The following is a 23,351-nucleotide window of genomic DNA, read 5'->3' as shown; positions in this document are numbered from 1 at the left end:
TATTCATATGAAAAAGTAATGGCACTCAGGAAGAGTTGCTAAGCAAGACCTCAGTGAGTGTGTGTGTACCTGCTTTGCTGCAGTCAACAGTGAACATGTTCTGTGTGTTGATGAAGGCTCTGCATAGCCCCGCCCCCTGACACACCACCCTGCTGGCGTCAGAGGGCAGAGACACGCTGGGTTTGGAGCTGAATGCCGACGCCCTCGAGCTCTGACACACCGATTCCACCAACACTGAGGACGTCTCGTGAAGACTGTGTCCTCCTGACAGACGCACACCTGCAAGCAAGCGCACACGGTTATCACTCCGTTCTGCTGTAGAAAGCAGCGATGATCCTGTAAAACAGCTGCACTACGGTATGGTTTCTATAGTAACGGCTCATTCCCAGGGACTCGGGCAGTGGACTGATCAACACCTTCGCTGGGATTCTGGAAGGAGAAACGTGTTTCTGTACCTCTCACCTGGACACGGTGTTTATTTCTACATTTTTAATAAAACTTTAAAGGTTAATTATCTCCAGGTGAACTCTGTACGACTCACTGCTCATCCGCTTCCTTCTGTCTTTCTTTCTCTTATTTTTTTATTCTTTCTCTTCTTTCACTTATTTTGAGGACAAATTCCTCCTGAATTACAGACGAGAATCAATAATTAACCTTTGGTTTTGATCAAATAAATAATTTCTAAAATATTAGTTTGATCTTTCTTTTATAAAATTGGAATTGTAAAAGTTACTGATGATCAACTCTCTGTCTGTCTGTCTGTCTGTCTGTCTGTCTCTGCACTGCATGCTGGGAGATTGGTGGTGGAGAGTGTGGTGACTGTTGGCTGAGACCTTGCAACTTTCTTTTCTAAACTTTTCTCTTGTTTTTTCTTGTGATATTTAATTTCTGAGTATTTTGAAGTTGTTGGTAGTGTGGTTTAGTGTTTGGTTTAGTGTTTGTTTGTTGGCTGTTTGGCAGGGATGACGCCCCCCGGGACGCTGCCTCTGTCCTTGAAGAATGAGGTAAGGGCGGTGCCACAACCTACGGTTCCGGTAGAGCAGGTGTTGCTTGCTGTCGGAGAACAAGTAGGTTATGGAAACATCATGTGCGCCTCCTGCATGAATAAAGCGGTGGTGGTGTTTATGAAACATCAGGAGTTTGTTAATCCACTCATAGAGAGCAATATATACATAAATAATGAATTTGTCCAAGTTTCCCCGCTGGCGGTGCCTCTGTCCGGATCACCGTGTCCGAAGTCCCTCCGTTTATTCCTAACGAAGCGCTGGAGCGAGAACTGAAGAGCTTCACGAAGTTCGCGAGCGGATTCTGGACGGTGAGTTTGGGCTGTAAAAATGATGAATCGAAACATGTTCAGTCTCTACAGAACCCGGTCACAAGCGAGTTGCTTGTCTTCACAGACAGCGGGGAGCAGAGCTGGCTGCTGCTGCCGGGACTGTCAGTGAGGACAGGGGAAGGAACGGGACTGATAGCAGGGAGGGGGGCAGCGGTGTGGCTGCGATGACTGACAGTGGGGAGGGGGGCAGCGGTCTAACTGGCAGAGGAGGAGGCGTCGCGGTTATTTATAATGATTATCTAGGTGTAACACACAAACCTGGTTATAAATTTAATACATTTGAAGTTCTTCATACTCATAATGTATGTAGCCTCGAAAAATAGGTCTACCCAGTTAATTCCATTGCTTATTATTTACAGGCCCCCGGGGACATATTCTGAGTTTCTTTCTGAATTTGCAGATTTTATCTCAGATCTGGTTATTTCCTTAGACAAAGCTTTAGTTGTCGGAGATTTTAATATTCACTTCGATAACCCAGAAGACCCTTTAAAAACAGCGTTTGTGTCCATTTTAGATTCAGTCGGGATTAATCAGAATGTCATAGGACCGACCCATAATGGTGGTCACACCCTCGATCGAATACTAACATTCGGGTTAAACGTAGAAAATATGTACCCAAATCCTTTAAACTAGCAGTTATCAAACCCCTGATTTAAAAACCTGACCTTGATCCCTGTCAGCTGTCCAATTATCGGCCAATATCAAACCTCCCCTTTATCTCCAAGATCCTTGAAAAAGCTGTGGCACAGCAGTTATGCTCATATTTACATAGGAATAACATCCATGAAATGTATCAGTCAGGATTTAGACCCCATCATAGCACAGAGACAGCACTGGTTAAAGTAGTAAACGACCTACTGTTGGCGTCTGATCAGGGCTGGGTCTCATTTATTTACTGAAGAAAATGATCCAATATTACATATCTGTGAGTGGCAAAAGTATGTGAACCTCTAGGATTAGCAGTTAATTTGAAGGTGAAATTAGAGTCAGGTGTTTTCAATCAATGGGATGACAATCAGGTGTGAGTGGGCACCCTGTTTTATTTAAAGAACAGGGATCTATCAAAGTCTGATCTTCACAACACATGTTTGTGGAAGTGTATCATGGCACGAACAAAGGAGATTTCTGAGGACCTCAGAAAAAGCGTTGTTGATGCTCATCAGGCTGGAAAAGGTTACAAAACCATCTCTAAAGAGTTTGGACTCCACCAATCCACAGTCAGACAGATTGTGAACAAATGGAGGAAATTCAAGGCCATTGTTACCCTCCCTAAGAGTGGTCAACCAACAAAGATCACTCCAAGAGCAAGGCGTGTAATAGTCGGTGAGGTCACAAAGGACCCCAGGGTAACTTCTAAGCAACTGAAGGCCTCTCTCACATTGGCTAATGTTAATGTTCATGAGTCCACCATCAGGAGAACACTGAACAACAATGGTTTGCATGGCAGGGTTGCAAGGAGAAAGCCACTGCTCTCCAAAAAGAACATTGCAGCTCGTCTGCAGTTTGCTAAAGATCACGTGAACAAGCCAGAAGGCTATTGGAAAAATGTTTTGTTTAAAAAATGTTTTGTTTAAATGAGAAGCATTATGTTTGTAGAAAGGAAAAACACTGCATTCCAGCATAAGAACCTTATCCCATCTGTGAAACATGGTGGTGGTAGTATCATGGTTTGGGCCTGTTTTGCTGCATCTGGGCCAGAACAGCTTGCCATCATTGATGGAACAATGAATTCTGAATTATACCAGTGAATTCTAACGGAAAATGTCAGGACATCTGTCCATGAACTAAATCTCAAGAGAAGGTGGGTCATGCAGCAAGACAACGACCCTAAGCACACAAGTCGTTCTACCAAAGAATGGTTAAAGAAGAATAAATTTAATGTTTTGGAATGGCCAAGTCAAAGTCCTGACCTTAATCCAATGGAAATGTTGTGGAAGGACCTGAAGCGAGCAGTTTATGTGAGGAAACCCACCAACATCCCAGAGTTGAAGCTGTTCTGTACGGAGGAACGGGCTAAAATTCCTCCAAGCCGGTGTGCAGGACTGATCAACAGTTACCGCAAACGTTTAGTTGCAGTTATTGCTGCACAAGGGGGTCACACCAGATACTGAAAGCAAAGGTTCACATACTTTTGAGACTCACAGATATGTAATATTGGTTCATTTTCCTCAATAAATAAATGACCAAGTATAATATTTTTGTCTCATTTGTTTAACTGGGTTCTCTTTATCTACTTTTAGGACTTGTGTGAAAATCTGATGATGTTTTAGGCCATATTTATGCAGAAATATAGGAAATTCTAAAGGGTTCACAAATTTTCGAGCACCACTGTATCTGTTTAGTCAAGCCTTGTGTTAATGGTGTTTATGAGGTAAAGGTGTAGATCTGGAGGGTCCTCAGACAGAGTGTTTTGGTAAACTGGGATGTATGGATGCTGTCAGTCCCCACTCGCTTGCTCACTCGAGTTTGTTGATGGTGTAGTGGCTGCTGCTTTATGTCCCGGGGCCCCTCATGCCTGTGTTACCTTCTGGCTCTCCCCTTTTAGTGATGCTGTCATAGTTAGTTGCCGGAGTCCCTGCTTGTACTCAGTGCAATATGTATACTGTTCCTACTTATTCAGGTGACATTGGGCATACCTAACAACCTGTGTTTTCTCTCTTCTTCTCCCCCCCCCCAATCTGTCCCTCTGAGTTACATGTTGGTCCTGGGATCGAGATGCTGAACCTCTTCTGCCCCTCGGACCTGCCTGATCCATCCTGGTGCCCTGTGTCTGGTTGGAGTCTCATCACATCGCTCCTGTGGAGGACGGCCCCATGAGGACAGTTGAAAGTCACACCTGGAGGACGCTCTGGACTCTTACAGTAATGCTTTTATGGCTGAGGACTACAGTTGACTTGCTGACTTTAGGACTGCAGTTGTCATGAACAGTTTTGCACTCAAGTTTCCATCAATGAAGAGTTTATAACATCAACGAAACTGACTTCATGTTAAAACTGTTAATGTTATAGTCATGCTGTCTGTTGTTGTCCAGGTGAGGGTGGGTTCCCTTTTGAGTCTGGTTCCTCTCGAGGTTTCTTCCTCGTGTTGTCTGGGGTTTTTTTTCCTTGCCACTACTGCCACGGGCTTGCTCATTGGGGATAGATTAGGGACAAAATTGGCTCATTCAGATTCTGTAAAGCTGCTTTGGGACAATGTCTATTGTTAAAAGCACGATACAAACAACTTGACTTGACCAACTGAACGCAGATATCACCTTGGATGAACCGACTGCTGTGGTGTCTCAGATGGCACCTGGCAGGGCTCCAGGACTAGATGATCTTCCTTCAGACTTTTTAAACACTTCTGGACAATACTGGGACGGGACCTTTTAGACGTTTTTAAACAGTGTTTTAAAAAAGGAAGACTTCCAGTTTCCTGTAGGCGAGCGGTTCTCTCACTGCTGCCTAAGAAGGGAGACCTGGCCCTGCTAAAGAACTGGAGACCCGTAGCGCTTTTATGCTCGGACTATAAAATCCTTTCAAAGGTTTTATCAAACCGATTAAAAAATTGAGTTTTTAATTGGTGCAGATCAATCTTATTACATCCCAGACAGATCAATGTTTGATAATTTATTTTTAATGCGAGATGTTTTTGATGTTTGTAAGTTATATAATATTAATGTCGGCATCATATCCATTGATCAAGAAAAGGCTTTTGATCGTGTAGATCATGGTTTTCTTTTTTCTACTCTGCAGGCTTTTGGAATCGGGGGGAGTTTTTTTTTATCCTGGGTAAAACTGCTCTACAATCAGGCTTGCTGTTTAGTGAAGGTGGGGGGAGGGTTGAGCCCCTGTGCCAGTTCGGAGAGGGATCAGACAGGGCTGCCCCATCTTAGGCCAGCTCTACAGCATTGCTATTGAACCTCTCCTGTGTAGGCTGAGGAGCAGGTTACAGGGTTTATGTCTCCCAGAGCTGGCTCAGAGCCGGCCTGTCGCCGTATCGGCTTATGCAGACGACGTCAGTGTATTTATCCAAGATCAGAAGGATACCCAGGAACTTAAAGAAAGTCTGGTGCTGTATGAAAAAGCTTTCTCCACCAAAGTAAACTGGGACAAATGTGAAGCCTGCTTGATAGGTTAGTGGAGCGTAAGAGACATCCCTGAACTTCCTGGGAACCTAAGGTGGGGGAAAGAGGCATCAAAATTCTAAGAGTATACCTAGGGTGTGAGGACTTCCAAAAGCAGAACTGGGAGGGAGTGCTGGAGAAAGTGGATGCCAAGTTGTCGAAGTGGAAATGGTTGCTTCCCCAGCTGTCCTACAGGGGAAGAGTTCTGATAGCTAATAACCTGGTTGCCTCTTCTCTTTGGCATAGACTGATCATCTTAGTGCCACCACCAGGCCTCATGAAGGACGTACAGCGGCTCTTGGTGAACTTCTGGTTGGGTCAACATTGGCTGAAGGCACCGGTTCTCTATCTCCCTGTAGCAGAGGGAGGACATGATCTTATGGATAACCTCTCAAGAATTGCAGCTTTCAGACTGCAGACAGCACAGAGGCTACTATATGGCTCTGGCTATTGCTGGCTGACCTCTGCTCAGCTGCTTCTGAGGAAGGCTGACCGGCTGGGACTGGACAAATAGCTGTTTCTCTTAAGATCCTCTGAAGTTGACCTGACTGGAATAACGCCTTTCTATAACTCAGTGCTTGAAGCATGGAGGACGTTCAAGTTCACAAGAACCGTTGACCCCCGACCTGGAACGTGGATCTTTGAGGAGCCACTGTTCCACAATGACTTCTTTACATCTACTACACTTTCCTCCACATCATTAAGAGCCAAGTTTCTTGAGGCTGGCATTGTTAAACTTGGCCATCTTATAAGAACATCTCCAGAAAGCCTTGGCAGAGTCACTAACATCAGGTCCTCCAGGGTGCTGAGGAAGATAGTGGAGGTGGTCTGGGAGTCCCTGACTGTACTGCTGAGGGTATACGCACAAAACCGTGCCTTAATTGACCAATGGCACGAGGCTCAGGACTACATCTTTCCCGCACTAAGCGTCAGGCCTGCTGTTGAGGAGTGGCGAGAGGAGAGCGGGCTACTTCTATCCCTGAAAACACCAGCGTTGGGCAACTTCAGCTCTTGTGAGAAGAAGCAGCTCTACCACAGCTGCATGAAAATACTGAACTTCCGCCCTCTGGCCGAAGTCAGGGAGTCGAGGTGGACTCAGGTTTTTATTTCAGACTGCACACCTAAAGGCTGCTGATGGATTTTATACAAGCCGCCAGTTGAAAAACGGACGGCTGACCTCCAGTGGAGGATCATCCATGGAACGATAGCTACAAACAAGGCTCACCTGGATCCCAGCACTGGGGAGGGATGTCCCTTTTGTCATCAACAAGAAACATCAGAACATTTAGTGTCTCTTTGTCCTCGTTTAGTGGATCTGTTTAGGATACTGAAAGAGTGGGTGGAAAATTTGGGGAAGAAATTTTCTGTTCCTTTGTTTATCTTTGGGCCAAAATACACAATTAAAAAAGACAGACTCTGGTTTTAATTAACTTTCTGCTTTGAAGTGCAAAATTAGCAATCTGGAAGACCAGAAAAACCAGATACAGGGCCGAGGTTGGACTGATGTGGTGCAGAGCTTGAAAGGGTTAGTTACAGCTCGTCTCTGAGTAGAACATGCTTTTTACAAACTGACCAACAACCTGGACACTTTTATAGATTTGTGGGTATTAGACAGGTTTTATGTTCACTTGAAGGGGACGGCTCACTGGCTCTTAATTTTTAACTTTTTAGTTTAATTAAATTTTTTATTACGTATGGTGTTTGTGTGTGCATGACTTTTTTTTATAAAGAAAAGTCCTTGTGTAATGGATCTGATGAGCCGTAGTAGTAATAATAATAATAACATTATTATTATTATTTATTTTTATTATTATTAAGTTCGGTCCTGTGATGACCTGGCGACTTGTCCAGGGTGAACCCCGCCTCTCGCCCGTAGTCAGCTGGGATAGGCTCCAGCTCGCCTGCGACCCTGTAGAACAGGATAAAGCGGCTACAGATAATGAGATGAGATGGATAATAAGTTCAATTTATATCGCGCCTTTCTCAAAACCCAAGGTTGCTTTACAATTATTGCGAATGAATGAATGAATGAATGAATGAATGAATGAATTTTTTAAAAAAGATTTTTGTAATGAATGTTTACAAATGCACTTTTTCTTTTATATTTTTATTAAGTTTTACTTTCAGTAGATAAGAAAACAAATGGAACATTGAAGTAATTAAAGAGGTTTTTAAAAGTCAGTCTCTCTCTCTCTCTCCCTCCCTCTCTCTCTCTGTCTCTCTCTCTCTCGGTCTCCCTCACCTTATTTCTCTCTGTTTATCTCTCCTCTGTCTCACATTGTCATTTCTCTTCCTCTACAGTTATTTTTCTCTCTTTCAGTTCTCTGTAAGTGCTGAGTTTTATTTCAGTCGCAAAATCAGTGGAAAGATTCAGTCAATTCTGCTCAGTGTCCTAGTATTAGTGTGTGTGTGTGTGTGTGTGTGTACCTGTGACTCTGGCTTTAAAGGGACTGCCCACGATGTGTTGTGGTCCTCCATATTTGATGGAGATCAGGTAGTTCCCTGGAGCCATGGGTGTGTATGTGATCTTGTAACCTTCTGCACACTCAGAACAGTCCATTTTGACCTTGGACGGGCCGTCGATGATGACGGACAGAGCACCGGATCCAGCGTTACTGGTGTTCACCACAAACTCCGCAGGAACACCTGTAAGAAGCCCAAATCGTGAGATACTGAGGGGGCGGAGCTTTGAGAACAAACCAGTGTCACTGAAATCCACACTGAACAAAACCATCACAACCCATTACAGTAATCTCTACTGGCTTCCATCACATTCCACCAAGTTTCTGCTCCATCAGAACTCCATAGAGCTTCAGTCAGGGTAGATCATTACCATTACAAATTACCAGTAAAACCAGTAGAAACCTCTCTAGTATGTGCCTGTGCAGGTTATTTCTTAAAAATCCAAACACACACTCGGTGATGATTCCATCATTGCTTACGAGTGACGCCACAGGACGTGGCTGTAGCTAGCGGAGTTAGCCTGCTAGCATTGACCTCCTCACTGAATTAGCATTAAACACTAAAGGAAGTGTAATGGCGCTGATGAGTCACTACTGGTTTCTGATTGGTGGAGAGCAATGAGGTGTGTGCGGTACCTGTGCAGCCGGCCTGCAGTCCCGCTCCGTAAGCCGACACCAGCCCGGGATCTCCGGCGTGTCCTGTGTCTCCCACTCGCACGTTAAAGGGGCTGCCGGGAATATGGCTGCCGTTAAACTTCACGTCGATGGAGTGCACGCCGTTCTCACGTGGGATGAAGCGGATTGTCGATTTATCTGGAACATAAAACATTAGGGTTAGACGAGAATCTAGATCCACCCCCTTGCCCTGACTAGTTGGATCAATCTCTCTGTGTGTGTGTGTGTGTGTCTCACCAGCGTCTACATCAGTGACATAACACTCCTCCACCACTCCTGATGGACTGTGCACCTTGGCATCGATTACGCCCCTCGCTCCATTACGCTGCACCGCAAACGAGGCCTCGTGATTCACGCGCAGATCTTTCTCCTGTCACAGATACCATCATCATCACATCACATCACTCACTGAACACTAAACACTGCACAGAACAAACACTGTACAGGAACATCACACAGCAAAGACACACTGGTTTCTGATTGGCTGACAGCTAATCTCTTTAAAGTAGAAAAATTAAATGTTAACTTACAGCTTGGAGCCTGATCCTGCGTTAGCGTGTAACGTAACCATGACAACATAATTAACAACACAACTGTATCTTCGTTATGAAACTAATCAACAGTGAGAATGTTTACATTTCACTCTTTAGCAGACGTGAGATATTTACTGTGTAATCTTTAACACACCTCCTCTCTTTAAACCTACGTGCTTTATGAGTTGATGAAAAAGGGGCGGAGTTAAGCATGTTTCTGGGCCAGAAAAAAAAAAAATCCGAATCATGAAATAAGCAGCTGTTAGAGTGAAATATTACACATCACATGTTATTTAATGTGTCCTTCAAACTGTGTGTATTACAGGTCTTTAACAATCACCACAACTTTAATACAATAATTGCGATCATTAAATAATTAAGAACACTAATGGACTAAATAATCATAATAATGGAAGCCTGAACTGCTAGCTGTGAAAAGTTATGTCATTATTCTGGATTAATATCTCATTATTTCAAGATAATAAAACACACTCTGCAGTTCTGTAAATAACAAAGCAAATAAAAACAACTTTTATTATTTGCTGTATAAGAGAGAAGATAACTCTGTGTGTGTGTGTGTGTGTATAAAATCTCCTGTGTCTTTCTGTTCATATAAAAATATCACTAATAAAAATACCCAGAGCAGATATGAGCACACTTAATCCCCCTTACAGGGGGGGACGGAGACACACACACACAGAGCTGGGGTGTGTTTACCAGGGTGTCTGCAGGCTTGAACAAGTTCAATTTAAGACTTTTTAAGACCTTTTTAAGACCATAGCAGGTTAAATTTAAGACTTATGCTGCACAAAAAAAAAATAAAGAAAATTGGGAGAGCCTGAATTACTTTCGAAATAAAATTTATTATCATTCACCAATGAACTCATTACATCCCTAGGGTGCGCTCTTGCATAATGAGGAACTAAGTTGCAGTGGAGCCAAAGACGTCCCGCAAATCACTTGAGGATGAGGCATTTGATTCTGTACGGTTTGCGTGTTGTAACGTTACAGTTTGCACGGAGTTCGCTGATACACCGTCTCGAGATGTGCTTGGACCTGACAACGGTGAACAAAATTGAGTGATGGCATGCGAATGTTGCAGACTTTTATGGGCAGCCTGGTGCTTCTCCGCTTTCGCGTGCGATTCCGGTGCCTTTACACCCAGGGTGCTGAGTTTGAGTGTTCTTTTGCACAATGTGCAGTACGCCTCAAACGGATTGTTTGGTACACGTTTTAACCAGTCTACGAAATCATTGCGTTCAAGCCAGCAGTCGTTAAACTTGCATTTGCCCATTTTGCTACAAACCGTGACAATAGGGCTGTGCGATATGGGAAAAAATGAATATCCCGATACATTTTCTCCATTTCACGATATACAATATATATCTCGATATATTTAAATCTCCTCTAAAGGACCCCATGAAATCTAACTTTTACTCTTTACTGTTTTCACTACAATCCCTGCAGATTAAATAACATTCTTGGTTAACTTTACAGGTGGTTTTCAACAACACGTTTTACATTTTCATGTCGGTGATTAATCACAATTGAATTGAAATAAGACTATTTTTATTCAACAAAGATGTGGCACAAACTGCAAAAACAATCTTGAAAATTGCAACAAAGGGGCAAAACAATACAGAGCTGCTCAGAGCTCAAACCAATAAAGTGCAGCTCAACACTGAGAGACATTTAGCCTAAATAAGAAAAGTGCTCTTTCATTAAATTATTTTAAAAAATAGATCTCCAAGCTCTTAACCTGACTGCTGAGAACCACTGGAACATTCACAATAGAGAGAGAGATTGCGGGAGAGAAGAGAGAGATCTGCAAAACATCATTTTTCTCTTTGCACACTTTTGAACTGAATGTTTTCTGGCTCCGCCTCTCAGATGTGTAGAATTCCGGTACTGCCTTCTCTGTAAAATGTCTGCGACCAGGCAACTCATATTTGGGATCGAGTGTGTTTAGTAATTTTTGGAAGCCTGGTTTTTCCACTATACTAACTGGGATCATGTCTTCGGCAATGACGTTAGTGATTGCATCCGTTATAGCTCTCCATCTCTGACTCGGTTTCTCATATGGGGGGGCTTTGGAGAACGAGGCCACTATGGTCATTTGTTTAGCTTGTGGGGGGTTTTAGCTCGTGGGCAAGTAGTTCGGGGTTTCAGAGACTCTTCATACTGTACCGGGTGAGCTTATGGAACATATTTGTCATGCTGCTGCCTTTCATGATGACAGGTTTTTTTGCACACTTTACAAACTGGCATTTGCTGTTCCACGTCCTCCTCGCGATATCCAAAAAACGCCAGATGACTGACCCCTTACTAGTTCTTTTAGGAGCCAATTCGTCCGCTTCCATTTTTAATTTGTCGCTGAAATTGACAGAGCTTACACGGTAGCCTATGCAGCACCAGCGATTGCACGAACTGAGTCAGCGCTGTAAACTGGAAGTAGGAAATCTTCCCGCCGGCAGTGTTGCCAGATACTGCTGACGTTTTCCAGCCCAAAATATGTTCAAAACCTGCTAAAACGCACTTAAAACCGCCCAATCTGGCAACACAACCGAAACTAGAAAATCTTCCCGGAAGTTCCTTTCAGCACCGAGATGCCAACCAATCCCGGGTGACATCTAGGTGCTGAAAGGAACTTCCGGGAAGATTTTCTACGTGCAGAATAATTCTGCATGTAACCTAGGTCTTAAATTATCCAAATGAGATTTTAGACCAACAGTGCAAAATATCTCTGTATTTTAGACTTTTTTAGGCCTAAAATTGAAAATGTGTAATTTTAGACTTTTTTAGACTCCGCGGACACCCTGGTTTACACTCCAAGGTCACTCGGTACAGCAGATGAGTGCAAGGAGGAGTGAACCATCAATCAAATTATTATTATATAGAATAAATTTAAATGAAATGTAACTGTAACAGTTAATTTATATTATCTTAGAAAAACTGGTATAGTTATTGGGTGTACTGTGTGTGTGTGTGTGTGTGTGTGTGTGTGTATACCTGCAGGCTGGTCAGTGTGAGACGCCGTGCCTCGTCTGACAGTGTGGCGATGGGGACGGTGAAGGGGCTGTCCGGGATGTGCTCATTATTAAACTTAATGGACACTTCATAATCACCTACAACACACACACACACACACACCAATCACCTGTTTTGATTCACGGGTATGTGAGTGTACAGCGTGTTGCATAAGTATTCACCCCCCTGAAGTGTTCCACATGTTGTAGTGTTACACTTTAGAACTGAAATGGATTTAATCAGGATTTAAAGTCGTGAATCTAAACAAAACATCCCATAATACTGAAGCAGGAGAAATTATTTACAAATAAACATATAAAAGTTCATTTCATTTATTTCATTTTCTGTCCCATTTATCCATAGCGGGTCACAAGGGAGCTGGAGCCAATCCCAGCTGACATCAGTCAAGAGGCGGGACTCAACCTGGACAGGTGGCCAAGCCATCACAGGGCCAACAAAATATAAAAGTTGTGAGTGCAAAAATATTCACCCCTAAATTAGTTGTGGTTGAGTTTCCATCAGAAGTGAGATGATGAGGAGAATGGAGTGGAGCTGTATGGAATTAAAGTGTCATGTGATCAGTATTAATTCTCCTATTCCTGGAGGAACCCAGAGTGTGTTAGAGGACCAAAACACACAGCAGCATGAAGAACAAGGAGCGATCAAAACAAGTCTGGGACAAAGTTCTGGAAAAATATCAGTCAGGCTTTGGTTAAAAAAAATCCCAAACTCTGTGTCTTCTGCAGAGCGACATTACATCTGTTATTAAATAATAATAATAATAATAATAATAATAATAGAGTTTAATTTATATTCTGCCTTTCACAGACCCAAGGCGGATTTACAGGAAAAAAGGAATCTTATTAATTAAAGAGGGCGGCACGGTGGTGTAGCGGTTAGCGCTGTCGCCTCACAGCAAGAAGGTCCTGGGTTCGAGCCCCGGGGCCGGCAAGGGCCTTTCTGTGTGGAGTTTGCATGTTCTCCCCGTGTCCGCGTGGGTTTCCTCCGGGTGCTCCGGTTTCCCCCACAGTCCAAAGACATGCAGGTTAGGTTAACTGGTGACTCTAAATTGAGCGTAGGTGTGAATGTGAGTGTGAATGGTTGTCTGTGTCTATGTGTCAGCCCTGTGATGACCTGGCGACTTGTCCAGGGTGAACCCCGCCTTTCGCCCGTAGTCAGCTGGGATAGGATCCAGCTCGCCTGCGACCATGTAGAAGGATAAAGCGGCTACAGATAATGAGATGAGATAATTAAAGAATGTAAAGAATGTGACAGAAGCGTGACTCTGCCTCAAGGAGAACGTCCACCTAAAGTCAGTGAGATAGTAAAGAGGGGTGTACAAACTTTCTACAGTCCAGTACAGGACAATCCTAGAAGAAAACCTAAACCAGTCTGAGCCTGTGTGTGTGTGTGTGTGTGTGTGTGTGTGTGTGCGCGCGAGATATACCTGGTTCTTGTACTATATATGAAACTCCACAAGATCCGTCCTTCCTGTCCTCAAAGTTGATCTGAGCTTTACTGGGTCCCTCCACAGCGATGGACAGACCTCCTGCTCCAGCTTCTCGCGTCCAGATACTGAATTCCGCTGCAGAGAACACAAGAACATCACAATCAGGACCAGTTTGTGTACAGAGTGTGTTTATAGAATGTGTGTGTGTGTGTGTGTGTGTGTGTGTGTGAGTGAGTGAGTGAGTGAGAGTGTTTGTGTTAGACGTACTGGGTACTCCGGCGACGCCCCTCTGCAGTCCGGTTCCCCCTGCGCGGACTTTATGAGCCCCGCCCTCTCCCAGGGGCCCCACGGTGAACAGGAAGGGGCTCCCAGGGACGTGATGGCCGCCGTACTTCACGCTCACTGTGTGAGATCCCGTCTCCATGGGAACGAAGCGTACGCTGTACGTACTGTTTTCACCTTCCTCGATCTCAGCGTCCAGAACCTTTCCCCCGGGACTCATCACCTGCGCTGTCATCGTCTGGGCTCCATCTGGAACACAACAGAGTGAGGGCACTTCACTCCTAAGTGCACTACCTAGGGCAAGGGCTCACTCAGAAGTGATGATGTAATTCCTTAATTTGTGATGTAATTCCTGTAATTTTGTGACATCACAATTCAAGCTCATACATAGCCCCACCCCCAAATGAGTTTAATAGAGAAGTGTAGAGGAGAGTCGTCGGTGTGCTGCTCTGTGATTGGCTGTTTACCGTCGGGTTTGGCAGTGAGAGAGCCAAAGCTGCCAAAGCTCTCCCGGCCGAGGAACGATCCGAACACGTCTCTGAACGGATCCCTGCCAACCTGCCTGCTCTCCTCCACGTGGACCTCACGCTTTGTCTCCCCTCCACGTGTCTTACTGATCTCCGTCCTCTCAGTGCGCGTGTACGTATGACTGCTGCGTGTGAACGTCCGAGTCAGACGTTCCTGAGCCGAGACCATCTGAAACCAGTTTCCTAAAGATGAGAGACAGACAGAGCGGGAGAGAGGGGGGAGGGGGGAGAGAGTCATTTTCTGTGGTAAGTTAAATTTGGACGCGAGAAAGGGAAGTGTGCAAGGGGAAGTGTGTGTTGGGTGTTTGATCCTCACCGGGGATTTTGAGGTTGAGGTCACACAGGCTGCCGACGGAGGCGATGGACGGGGCGTGTCTCCTCCTCGTGATGCTCTCCTTCATCCTCCCTTCACCTGTCACCTTCACCGTATATGGACTTCCTGTGAGGGGAGAGGGGCAGGGGGACAACACCATAGGATCATTTCATCTGTCTGTCTGCCTCAAAACCACAGAGAGAGAGAGAGAGACAGGAATGTGGTTTGACCTGGGATGTGTTTATCTGCGAATTTGATGTTGATGATGTAATTTCCTGGTTCAGTGGGACAGTAGGTCACTCTACACGTCCCATCCTCAGCGTCCTCACACTTAATGTCCACTTTACTCGGCCCCTCGATGGACAGACCCAGTCCTCCGTAACCTTACAGACAGACAGATGGACAGTATCAGACAGACAGATCCCTCAGATTCACTTCCTTTCTTTTTTGTCTTCCTTTTTCTCTCTCTGTCTCACCTCCTTTTTTTCTGTCAGTTTCTTTCTCTCTCGTTCTCAGGTTGTCTCACATTTTCTGTCTTTAGCTCTCCTTTTCTGTCTCACTTTCAGTCTCATTTTATTTTTTCTCTTTCTTTGCTTCATTTTCTCTTTTTCTTTGTCTTTCACAATCTCTACTTTCTCTTTTCCTTCTGTCTCTCATTCTTTATCAATCTTACTGCCTCCAACTCTTTTCATCTCTTACTTTATTTGTCTTCATGGTTCACTCTTGTTTCTCGGTTCTTCTCTTTGTCTCTGTCTCCCTCACCCCTCATCTCCCTCTCCCCGTTTCACTCTCTCCCCATCTCCCTTTCCCAGTCTCCCTCTCTCCCCATCTCCCTCTCCCCCTGTCTCACTTTATCCGTCTCCCTCTCCCTTCATCTCCCTCTCCCCCTGTCTCACTGTCTTCCTCTCCACCTGTCTCCCTCTTCCCCTCTCCCTCGTCTCACTCCCCCATCTCTGTCTCCCCTCATCTCCCTGTCCCACGTCTCACTTTCTCCGTCTCCCCTCATCTCCCTCTCCCCATCTCACTATCCCCATCTCCCCGTCTCCCTCTCCCCTCATCTCCCTCTCTCCGTCTCCCTCTCTCCATCTCCCTCTCTCCGTCTCCCCTCATCTCCCTCTCCCCATCTCACTATCCCCCATCTCCCCGTCTCCATCTCCCCTCATCTCCCTCTCTCCATCTCCCCTCGTCTTCCTCTCCCCGTCTCACTATCCTCCGTCTCCCTCTCCCTGTCTCCCTCTCCCCGTCTCACTCTCCCCTCATCTCCCTCTCCCCATCTCACTCTCTCTCCACCCATCTCCCTGTTTCCCTCTCCCCTCATCTCCCTCTCCACCTGTCTCCCCGTCTCCCTCTCCCCTCATCTCCCTCTCACCCTGTCTCACTCCCCTCATCTCCGTCTCCCCTCATCTCCGTCTCCCCCTGTCTCACTCACCCCGTCTCACTCACCCCTGTTTCCCTCTCCCCCATCTCCCTCTCCCACTGTCTCACTATCCCCCGTCTCACTCTCCCCCTGATTCCCCCTCTCTCACCTGCATTTCTGGTATCCACGTAGAACTCTGCGATGTTGAAGGTGTGAGCGTCAGTGAGTCCCGGTCCGAACGCTCTGACCCGACTGGCGTCTCCGATCTCTGATGCTCCCACTGTGATCTTAAAGGGGCTGTTATTAACGTGAGCTCCGCCCTTACGCACGCTCACCTCATGTTCACCCACTTCCTTAGGGGTAAAGGACAGACCTGCAGTACACACACACACACACACACAAAATCAAATCATAAATCATGTGTATATATGTACATATATATTGCTTGTGTGTGTGTGTGTGTGTGTGTGTGTGTGTACCGATGTGTCTGTTAGGGAGGTGTTTCAGTAGACAGGGTTGTTCTGCTCCTGATGGAGCTCTGATGCTGGCGGTTAACAAACTCAAATCCGTCTCATTGATCTTCAGAGAAACATCAGCTGCAGTTCCCACATTCAGCTGAGACGTCCTGAGAGAGTCATCACCTACACACACACACACACACACCAGGTTTATTTCATCTCCTGAATTTGATATGCTCACTCACAATCTCTCTCACACACACACACTCTCACACTCTCACACACAATCAGCCCTAGACCCTAACCCCTAACCCCTAGCCGTACCCGTGATCTTCGCAGTGAAGGGACTGCCAGGAATGTGTTTGCCATCAAACTTGACGATGATGCTGTAATCTCCCGGGGCAGTGGGCAGGTAGGACACGGTGCACGTCCCATCTTTATTGTCCTTACAGCTGATCTCAGCTTTAGATGGTCCTTCTACTGCCAGAGAAAGACCACCTACACACACACACACACACACACACACACAGTAGCATCTCTCAGTGCATACTGAATCATACTGAGTCATATTCAGTCCTCCTGAATCATGTTGAATCATATGACTGAGTTAAGTTCCCTCAGCCGCGTCGTTTACCTTCCTTAGCGTTCTTGGTGACGACAGTGAAGGTGGCGGGTTTGTTCACCGTGCCGTGGCACAGACCGGGACCGTACGCCGTCACCATGGTGCTGTCAGCGGCATCCACATAGAACTGCATGGGACTTCCTGTGGAGGGAATCAACCATCAGTTCTGTTCCATTTTAACTTTATTTACTGCTGTGTTTGGATTCACAGAGACGAGACGTCTGTCCACCATCACACACCCGTTATCTCCTCAGGATACTGTGTGTGAGTTTATAAATGTTTAAATTCCATTTAAATAGCTCACTTCAGGATTTCTGTGAAGTGGTCGTGAGTGTGAGAGAGTTGAGTGTTGAGTGAACAGGAACCAGCAGTACCTGGGATGTGATTTCCATCGTATTTAATGTCCATCTCGTGCAGTCCTCTCTCTGTAGGGACGTATTTCACTGTGATGGTGCCGTCCTTATTGTCCTTAATCAAAGGACGAGCTGTTTTACCTGACGGCATGCGGACCTCACCTGTGACACACACACACACACACACACACAAACTTGATTTCTCTCCTGATTCTGTTTGTCCTGTGTGGAATAAACACGAACAGGTGAACAGGTAAAGTGTGAGGCTCTGCTCTGAGCGTACCAACTAGCGCCCCCTGCTGAGGACTGAAGGGGATGAGCAGGTTCAGTGGACGAAACGTGGGCTGTTTAGTGTCTATTGGTATCACGGGTTCCTTAGTAGCCTAAAGAGAAAAACACAGCAGTGCAGATTAACAGTCTGTTACAGAGAGCTGTGATTCCTGAGGAGGTTCAGCTGCAGCTACGAAAGTGAGACAATTTCACATAAATCAGGTATAAAATCTAAAATAACGTCCTCAAACAATTTCCTTTAACATGTACTAATATCAAGAGCATAGGTGTAGGGCATAGGGTGTAGGGCATAGGGTGTAGGGCATAGGATAAAGGGAATATAGAGTATAGGGTGGAGAGTGCGAAATGAAAGTGGGCGGGGCTGTAGTGATGCTCACCAGTACAGTGAAGTGAGAGTGGGCGGGGCTGTAGTGATGCTCACCAGTATAGTGAAGTGAGAGTGGGCGGGGCTGTAGTGATGCTCACCTGCACAGTGAAGTGAAAGTGGGCAGGGCTGTAGGTATGCTCACCAATACAGTGAAGTGAAAGTGGGCGGGGCTGTAGGGATGCTCACCAATACAGTGAAGTGAGAGTGGGCGGGACTGTAGTGATGCTCACCAGTACAGTGAAGTGAGAGTGGGCGGGGCTGTAGTGATGCTCACCTGTACAGTGAAGTGAAAGTGGGCAGGGCTGTAGGGATGCTCACCAGTACAGTGAAGTGAAAGTGGGCGGGGCTGTAGGGATGCTCACCAATACAGTGAAGTGAGAGTGGGCGGGACTGTAGTGATGCTCACCAATACAGTGAAGTGAGAGTGGGCGGGGCTGTAGTGATGCTCACCTGTACAGTGAAGTGAAAGTGGGCAGGGCTGTAGGGATGCTCACCAGTACAGTGAAGTGAGAGTGGGCGGGGCTGTAGTGATGCGGGGCTGTAGTGATGCTCACCAGTACAGTGAAGTGAGAGTGGGCGGGGCTGTAGTGATGCGCACCTGTACAGTGAAGTGAGAGTGGGCGGGGCTGTAGTGATGCTCACCAGTACAGTGAAGTGAGAGTGGGCAGGGCTGTAGTGATGCGCACCTGTACAGTGAAGGGGCTGTTGGGAATATTTTGTCCCCCGAAGCGGATAGTGATGACGTATTTTCCCGGCTCAGGTGCCGTGTAGTAAATGTCAAAGGTTCCGTCATGGTTTTCCATCACGTCCACATCGAGTTCGGTTCCCTTTGGAGTGAGAACTTTACACGTCACCTTCCCTTTCCCAGCAGCCTTTGCATCTACGCTCAGCACCGTCTCCTCACTCATCTGAATGTTCGGGCCCAGACTGGCTGCTCCAGAAAAACACAAACAATTACAAATAAACATCAACAGTAAACAGTAGCAATAAATAACGAACAGCCATAAACAGCAAGCAATTAGCAACAACCATAGACAAAAAATAAACAATAAACAAGAGTAAAAACAACCATAACAACCCATAAGCAACAGTATACAGTAAATAAAAAACAATAGTAAACAAGAAACACTGAACAATTAAACAATAAAAACAGAAAAAAACAATGCAATAAACAACCATAACAAGAACTAGTAACTATTAATGAAAAAAAATCAATAGCAGAAATGAACAACAAAAGTAAACAACAAACAACTGTAAACAATAAAGCGTAGTGAAAATGGTGTAAATAATGTAATTCTATGAAACTCACCGACTGCGTGACCTCCGATAGACACTGAAACACAAACATCAACACAAACACAGTTTTACTGATTAATCATCACCACTGAGTCGTACAGCACTGGGTACGAGTTTTAATTAAATATCCAAAAGAGGTAAAAGACCTCAGTGTAAAAACAGCTCATAAATATCCTTAAAAATAAAATAAACCACAGTGAAATCTGTTTCATTATGATCAGATTTATTAAAAGATTCAGTTTCAACCCAGAAATTTTGTTCTTTCTAGAAACGTCCATACATGCCCACACACACGCCCACATACAGTGGTGCTTGAAAGTTTGTGAACCCTTTAGAATTTCCTATATTTCTGCATAAATATGACCTAAAACATCATCGGATTTTCACACAAGTCCTAAAAGTAGATAAAGAGAACCCAGTTAAACAAATGAGACAAAAATATTATACTTGGTCATTTACTTATTGAGGAAAATGATCCAATATTACATATCTGTGAGTGGCAAAAGTATGTGAACCTCTAGGATTAGCAGTTAATTTGAAGGTGAAATTAGAGTCAGGTGTTTTCAATCAATGGGATGACAATCAGGTGTGAGTGGGCACCCTGTTTTATTTAAAGAACAGGGATCTATCAAAGTCTGATCTTCACAACACATGTTTGTGGAAGTGTATCATGGCACAATCAAAGGAGATTTCTGAGGACCTCAGAAAAAAAGTGTTGCTGATGCTCATCAGGCTGGAAAAGGTTACAAAACCATCTCTAAAGAGTTTGGACTCCACCAATCCACAGTCAGACAGATTGTGTACAAATGGAGGAAACTCAAAACCATTGTTACCCTCCCCAGGAGTGGGCGACCAACAAAGATCACTCCAAGAGCAAGGCGTGTAATAGTCGGCGAGGTCACAAAGGACCCCAGGGTAACTTCTAAGCAACTGAAGGCCTCTCTCACATTGGCTAATGTTAATGTTCATGAGTCCACCATCAGGAGAACACTGAACAATAATGGTGTGCATGGCAGGGTTGCAAGGAGAAAGCCACTGCTCTCCAAAAAGAACATTGCTGCTCGTCTGCAGTTTGCTAAAGATCACATGGACAAGCCAGAAGGCTATTGGACAAATGTTTTGTGGACGGATGAGACCAAAATAGAACTTTTTGGTTTAAATGAGAAGTGTTATGTTTGGAGAAAGGAAAAACACTGCATTCCAGCATAAGAACCTTATCCCATCTGTGAAACATGGTGGTGGTAGTATCATGGTTTGGGCCTGTTTTGCTGCATCTGGGCCAGGACGGTTTGCCATCATTGATGGAACAATGAATTCTGAATTATACCAGCGAATTCTAAAGGAAAATGTCAGGACATCTGTCCATGAACTGAATCTCAAGAGAAGGTGGGTCATGCAGCAAGACAACGACCCTAAGCACACAAGTCGTTCTACCAAAGAATGGCTAAAGAAGAATAAAGTGAATGTTTTGGAATGGCCAAGTCAAAGTCCTGACCTTAATCCAATGGAAATGTTGTGGAAGGACCTGAAGCGAGCAGTTCATGTGAGGAAACCCACCAACATCCCAGAGTTGAAGCTGTTCTGTACGGAGGAACGGGCTAAAATTCCTCCAAGCCGGTGTGCAGGACTGATCAACAGTTACCGCAAACGTTTAGTTGCAGTTATTGCTGCACAAGGGGGTCACACCAGATACTGAAAGCAAAGGTTCACATACTTTTGCCACTCACAGATATGTAATATTGGATCATTTTCCTCAATAAATAAATGACCAAGTATAATATTTTTGTCTCATTTGTTTAACTGGGTTCTCTTTATCTACTTTTAGGACTTGTGTGAAAATCCGATGATGTTTTAGGTCATATTTATGCAGAAATATAGGAAATTCTAAAGGGTTCACAAACTTTCAAGCACCACTGTACACGTCCCCACATACACGTCCCCACACACACGCCCACACACACACGCCCACACACACATCCCCACATACACGTCCCCACACACACGCCCACACGTACACGCCCTCACGTACACGCCCACACGTACACGCCCACACGTACACGCCCACACACACGTCCCCACACACACGTCCCCACACACACGTCCCCACACACACGTCCCCACACACACGTCCCCACACACACGTCCCCACATACACGCCCACACACACGTCCCCACATACACGTCCCCACATACACGTCCCCACATACACGCCCACATACACGTCCCCACATACACGTCCCCACATAAAATGACATTTTATTGTCATTTTATAAAGGAGGAAATGAGATTAATTTGCATATGTTCAAAATAATTATGATCAGTTTTGTGACACTTTAAGAGAACATTTGAAAGTGGTGTTGTGGCCACGCCCCCTAAGCTCACCAAGAGCTGTGTCTAGTGTAAAGAGAGCTAGGGCCCTATTCAGTAGTGTGCACTACAGAGGTGCTGTGTTGCGAGCATACCTGAGAGTACACACTTGCTGGCATCTCCAGTGGGCGTGGCCTGGATGGAGTAAGGTGAGAAGGGGATGTGGTCTCCGCCATATTTAATGGTGATGGTGTAACGCCCACTCACGTCGGGGACGTAGGACACCATGTACGTGCCGTCCTTATTGTCCTGAATGCTGGCCTTCTTCGGCTTTCCTTCAGGATCCTGCAGGAGATAAAACACACACACACACACACACACACACACACACACACACACAAAGAACATTAGATCAGAATAGTGACCCAGTAATGTCCACATACACACTGTGATACTGCAACACACAACTATACAAGACACACACTCACCAATATCTGTACAGTCAGTAGCCCCTCCCCTGCATCACGGGCATCGATAGTGAACTCCACCGGTATACTCGCTGCCACGCCCGCTGAGTCGAGTCCTGGACCACTCGCGCGAACCTTACTGGCATCATGAGTCGGGCCGGAGTGGACTTTAAATGGACTGTAACACATACACACACCAGATTACACACACACACACACACACACACACACACACACACACACACACACACACAGAGCTGACCTACACTACCGACCTGCGTGGGACATCCTGGTTTGCGTATTTAACACACACTGTGTACGGTCCCTCCTGAGCGGGTGTGTAGTTCACAGTGTGTGTGCCGTCACCTTTACTGATAACACTGACCGGTTCTGTAGCACCTGTTTAACACACACACACACACACACACATGCGATAAAGCCATCTCCCTCACTGCTGCCCCCTGCAGCACAATCAATACAGCAAATTACTGCGCCACAAGACACCAGCAGGGGGTGGTGAAGTGCTGCTTATACGTGTGTGTGTGTGTGTGTGTGTGTGTTACCTGCCGGCCCATACAGCTGTACGTCCAGCGCTGCGTTTCCTGCTTTGCTGCAGTCCACAGTGAAGGACTGTGGGACATTCGCTCTGACGCCACTGCCCAGTCCCGGTCCTGAACACTTCACCTTACTGACGTCCACCACGTCTTTAACAGGGACACGGAATGGACTTCCTGCTCATCACACGTGCACACACACACACACACACACACACACACACCCTATAAATTTTTGAAGACAGTGTATGTTGTGTGTTAAAGGTGTGTATGAAGTCCAAAACTTATATCAGTAACAGATATGTGTGTGTGTGTGTGTGTGTGTGGGGGGGGGGGGGGGGGTACCTGGAATGGGTCGTCCTCCATAGGTGATATTGACGTCGTAGTTGCCTGGGATGAAGGGGACGTACTCCACACTGCAGCTGCCGTCCTTGTTGTCTTTACAGGACATTTTAGCCTCAGATGCACCCTCAATAGTGAGACCCAGCCCTCCTGTCCCCGCCCCCCTGGGGGGAGAGAGAGAGAGGGGAGATGATGATGGAGTGTGTGTTTTAAGCTCCTCCCTCTCT

The 23,351-nt window shown here is 45.6% G+C and overlaps 1 protein-coding gene across 1 annotated transcript in view; it reads right to left on the bottom strand.

Annotated features, from left to right (window-relative positions):
* The window catches only part of LOC132889968 (filamin-C-like), a 77,200-nt gene that overhangs the window by 2,477 nt on the left and 51,372 nt on the right, over window positions 1–23,351 (bottom strand). Inside the window, exons 23-45 of the mRNA XM_060926770.1 lie at window positions 23,128–23,288; window positions 22,792–22,959; window positions 22,504–22,627; window positions 22,250–22,406; window positions 21,917–22,106; window positions 19,468–19,491; window positions 18,845–19,089; window positions 17,784–17,883; window positions 17,522–17,662; window positions 17,160–17,288; window positions 16,850–17,023; window positions 16,547–16,708; window positions 16,237–16,440; window positions 14,941–15,093; window positions 14,714–14,836; window positions 14,338–14,580; window positions 13,856–14,119; window positions 13,586–13,723; window positions 12,121–12,236; window positions 8,816–8,948; window positions 8,540–8,716; window positions 7,869–8,087; window positions 70–279 (exon numbers count right to left, since the gene is read on the bottom strand). Of these exons, the coding sequence (XP_060782753.1) occupies window positions 70–279; window positions 7,869–8,087; window positions 8,540–8,716; window positions 8,816–8,948; window positions 12,121–12,236; window positions 13,586–13,723; window positions 13,856–14,119; window positions 14,338–14,580; window positions 14,714–14,836; window positions 14,941–15,093; window positions 16,237–16,440; window positions 16,547–16,708; window positions 16,850–17,023; window positions 17,160–17,288; window positions 17,522–17,662; window positions 17,784–17,883; window positions 18,845–19,089; window positions 19,468–19,491; window positions 21,917–22,106; window positions 22,250–22,406; window positions 22,504–22,627; window positions 22,792–22,959; window positions 23,128–23,288 (3,755 nt within the window). The remainder of the gene's footprint in view (window positions 1–69; window positions 280–7,868; window positions 8,088–8,539; window positions 8,717–8,815; window positions 8,949–12,120; window positions 12,237–13,585; window positions 13,724–13,855; window positions 14,120–14,337; window positions 14,581–14,713; window positions 14,837–14,940; window positions 15,094–16,236; window positions 16,441–16,546; window positions 16,709–16,849; window positions 17,024–17,159; window positions 17,289–17,521; window positions 17,663–17,783; window positions 17,884–18,844; window positions 19,090–19,467; window positions 19,492–21,916; window positions 22,107–22,249; window positions 22,407–22,503; window positions 22,628–22,791; window positions 22,960–23,127; window positions 23,289–23,351) is intronic.

This window comes from Neoarius graeffei, chromosome 8 (genome assembly GCF_027579695.1).
Source record: "Neoarius graeffei isolate fNeoGra1 chromosome 8, fNeoGra1.pri, whole genome shotgun sequence".
NCBI classification, from domain to species: Eukaryota; Metazoa; Chordata; class Actinopteri; order Siluriformes; family Ariidae; genus Neoarius; species Neoarius graeffei.
This window is presented reverse-complemented; position numbering and strand designations above follow the sequence as displayed.